The sequence below is a fragment of the Buceros rhinoceros genome, unplaced genomic scaffold (assembly GCF_000710305.1).
Source record: "Buceros rhinoceros silvestris isolate BGI_N320 unplaced genomic scaffold, ASM71030v1 scaffold35476, whole genome shotgun sequence".
NCBI lineage: Eukaryota > Metazoa > Chordata > Aves > Bucerotiformes > Bucerotidae > Buceros > Buceros rhinoceros.
The window spans coordinates 28,074-31,315 of record NW_010418738.1 but is presented as its reverse complement, the minus strand read 5'-3'; the positions used below and the strand labels follow the sequence as shown (position 1 = coordinate 31,315).

The 3,242-nt window shown below is 41.2% G+C and overlaps 1 protein-coding gene across 1 annotated transcript in view; it reads right to left on the bottom strand.

The window, feature by feature from the left end:
- Positions 1-2,915: 2,915 nt before the first annotated feature.
- Positions 2,916-3,242, bottom strand: part of SREK1 (splicing regulatory glutamine/lysine-rich protein 1) — a gene marked incomplete at its 3' end in the record, with an annotated part of 19,113 nt that continues 18,786 nt past the window's right edge. The window contains exon 10 of the mRNA XM_010138648.1: positions 2,916-3,240. Coding sequence (XP_010136950.1) covers positions 2,916-3,240 — 325 coding nt within the window. The remainder of the gene's footprint in view (positions 3,241-3,242) is intronic.

Here is a 3,242-nt window from a genome sequence, read left to right as displayed (position 1 = left end):
GGTTCCTCCATGTTGAACCCAGGACATCCAGAAAGCTTTGTAACCATTTAAACTAGAGCAATGTCAGTCACCAAAGTGAGCAGATAGATACCCCTAAATGCACACTAACTGGGACTCTGTAGCTCAACCTATTCACAATTACTTTTCAGAGAATAACAGAATTACTGAGGTTGGAAAAGTCCTTTGGAGACCATCTATAGTCCAATCTCTCCCTTCCGCACCTTAAAACAGGGTCAGGTAGAGGCAGGTTACTCAGGGCCACATCCAGTCAGATTTTTATTATCTCCATGGACAGAGACTTCACAGTCTCTGAGAGTAACTGGTTCCAGTTTGCCAAGAAAAGTGTACACAGATGTATCCTCGGGAGTTCCCTGGTCCAAGCGCAGCTCAAAGCAGGCAGTCTTCAAAGGTGAGGCAGGTTACTCAGGGCCACATCCAGTCAGATTTTTATTATCTCCATGGACAGAGACTTCACAGTCTCTGAGAGTAACTGGTTCCAGTTTGCCAAGAAAAAAACCGCAATTAAAACATCAGAAAAAAAACTTTATTTACCGTATGTCCACATGCTTACTGTCTCTTAGCCTATTGCTGGCCCCCTCTAAGAAGTCTTACTCTGTCTTTATCACAGTCTACCATCAGGTATTCGTACACATTGCTAAGATGCCCCCTCAGCCTTCTCTTCTCCAGACTAAACAATCCCAGCTCCCTTAGTCTCTCCTTGTATGACACGTACTCCAAGTCTTGTATCAGTTTTGTGCCCCTTCAGTGGACTCACTTGAGTATGCCTGTGTGTCTCTTGTAATGGGGAGTCCAAAACGGGGTGCAGGATTCTATATGTGGCTTCCCTAGTGCTGAGAAGGAAAGAATCTCCTTCCTTGACCTGCTCACAACATTCTGCCTAATGCGGCTAGCATTAACTGCTGGCTGCCTTGGCTGCAAGGACCCCCAGGTCCTTTTCTGCCAGCCAGCCTTCCAGCCAGTCAGCCCCCATACTGTATAGGCACAATGAAGTTATGCCTGTCCAGATGCAGGACTTGGCCTTTCTCTTTATCCAGCTCTGTCAGCCCATTTTTGCTTCTGTCAAGGTTTCTCCAAATGGCAGCACACTCCTCTGGTGTACCAGACTCTCCCCCCTGTTCTGTATTGTCTGTAAGCTCACTGAGGGTACAACTCTGTCCCACTGAGTAGGCTGCTGCTGCTGATGTTCAACAGTATTTGCCCCAGTATTGATACTTTAAGGATAATGTTCGATCTGAAGAAATAATTGTAAATCCATATAAAAAAAGTGTATTTTTCTCATCCTCCATGTTCAAAAGAACATTGTCCTTGTTTTGAAACATCCGTATAAAACAAGCTGAACTTCGTATCAAAGAGGGTTTTGTACTGTGAGTCCACTGGAAGAGATGCACATTTTCACTAGAATTCTTTGCCCAAGTACATGGTATTTGAAACTTCCATGGTGCTTTCTTAAAGGGGAGCATAACTGTTGCCAACTAGAGTATGAATTTTTAGTAACATCCAGCTAACTACACTTGCTCTATGACATTAGGAACTGGGACTCCCACTAAGGTTCTAAGGTTCCTATATAAAGTACACAACATTGTCAAAATCTTTAATCTCTTTTTCTACATTAGTTCAACATTCCTGAGGCCTACAGATATGAAATGTTGTGTTTGCAAAGCATCGACTCCAGGTAGGTCTTCATCCCATGAAATAATGTTAAAAATAGACTAAAACAGGAACCTGCATAAGCTTAAAGAAGTTACACTATTTTGCCCATAAACCTCCAAAACAACACAGACATTTCATATAATGCAAACAGAAGAACCATTGCATCCTTTTCTGCTTTATAAGAATCATAACTTCAAAATTTTGAGAGCGTGGAAATTTTGCTTTTGACCAGTGAAATGATTAAAATACCTATTCATCCAGCATGTCATTCTCTCAAGGTAACAGATAAAATTTGGTATCTAAATTCGACATGTGATATTACTGAATTCCCAATCCCTGAGGTACTCAGAAAGGACTTTTTCCACTAAAGCTTCTGAACTTAAGTCATCCTCAAAGCTTTTAGAATATGCCTGAGTTAGACCACTTACAGGACTTATAATCAATCTCACAGCCTCCTTCTGCTTAACGAATTTAATCAGACTTCTACCCAGTTTAGCCTCCCTTAGCAGCAAAAACAACAGCTTCATTAACTTGAATGTTTTCTTGTTTATCATCTGAATCGTTAAGGAACGTTACTTTTACTTGTACCTGGCCATCTATCCAGCTAAACAAGACAATCTTAACTTCTGAGATACACTCACCTTCCAAATGGCTAGTCAGCCAAGAGACATGCTTGCTTCCTGCTCTTCAGCCATCCAGCTGCAGGGTGGCAAATACTATCACACAACTGATCATAAGATCACAGACTGACACTGTACGGTATGTAAGTAACCAAAGACCTATGTAACAGTGACTCAAACTTTCTCCAGTACAAAGAAGATATGTGATGTCTCTTCATCAGAACTTTTGGATGGCTCCAATATAGAGTAATAGCACAAGAATCATCTCCTTACTGTCCTTGAGGACTATACTATATGGTTATGTGAAAGGTAAGCACCAGTAGCCCAACAAGAAAATACGTTCTATCAGAAATCACACAGGGCTCTTTGTAATAGATTTTACTTTATAAGAAAATCTACAAAATGAAAATAACACAAATTTAATTAGAAAGAGACATGGTAATATTAATACATAAAAACCAGGATGGTGTATCACTGCACTGACAAGTCAAAGAAGCATGAAAAAAATTCTAAACAAACCTGCTGGAGCTACGAGATCTTCTTGAAGAGCTATAGCTTCTTGGGGGTGTTCTGGTTCTCTTCTCTTTCTTCTTTTTATCATCTCTCTCTTTTTCTCTTTCTCGCTCCTTCTCCTTATCCCCATCTTTTTCCTTTTCTTTGTCTCTGTCCTTCTCTTTGTCCCCTCCTTTGTCCTTATCTCCCTCTTTGTCCTTAATCTTCTCTCTATCCTTGTCTCCTTCTTTCTCAGGGTCTTCTTTTTCCTTACTCTGGTCAACCTCTTCCCTGTCTTTTTCCCTCTCCCTATCCTTCTCCTTTTCCCTGTCCCTATCTTTGTCCTTATCCTTGTCCCTGTCCCTATCCCTGTCTTTGTCTCTGACTCTCTCTCGATCTTTGTTTCGCTCTTTATCCTTCTCCCTGTCCTTCTCCTTGTTTCTCTCTTTATCTCGCTCT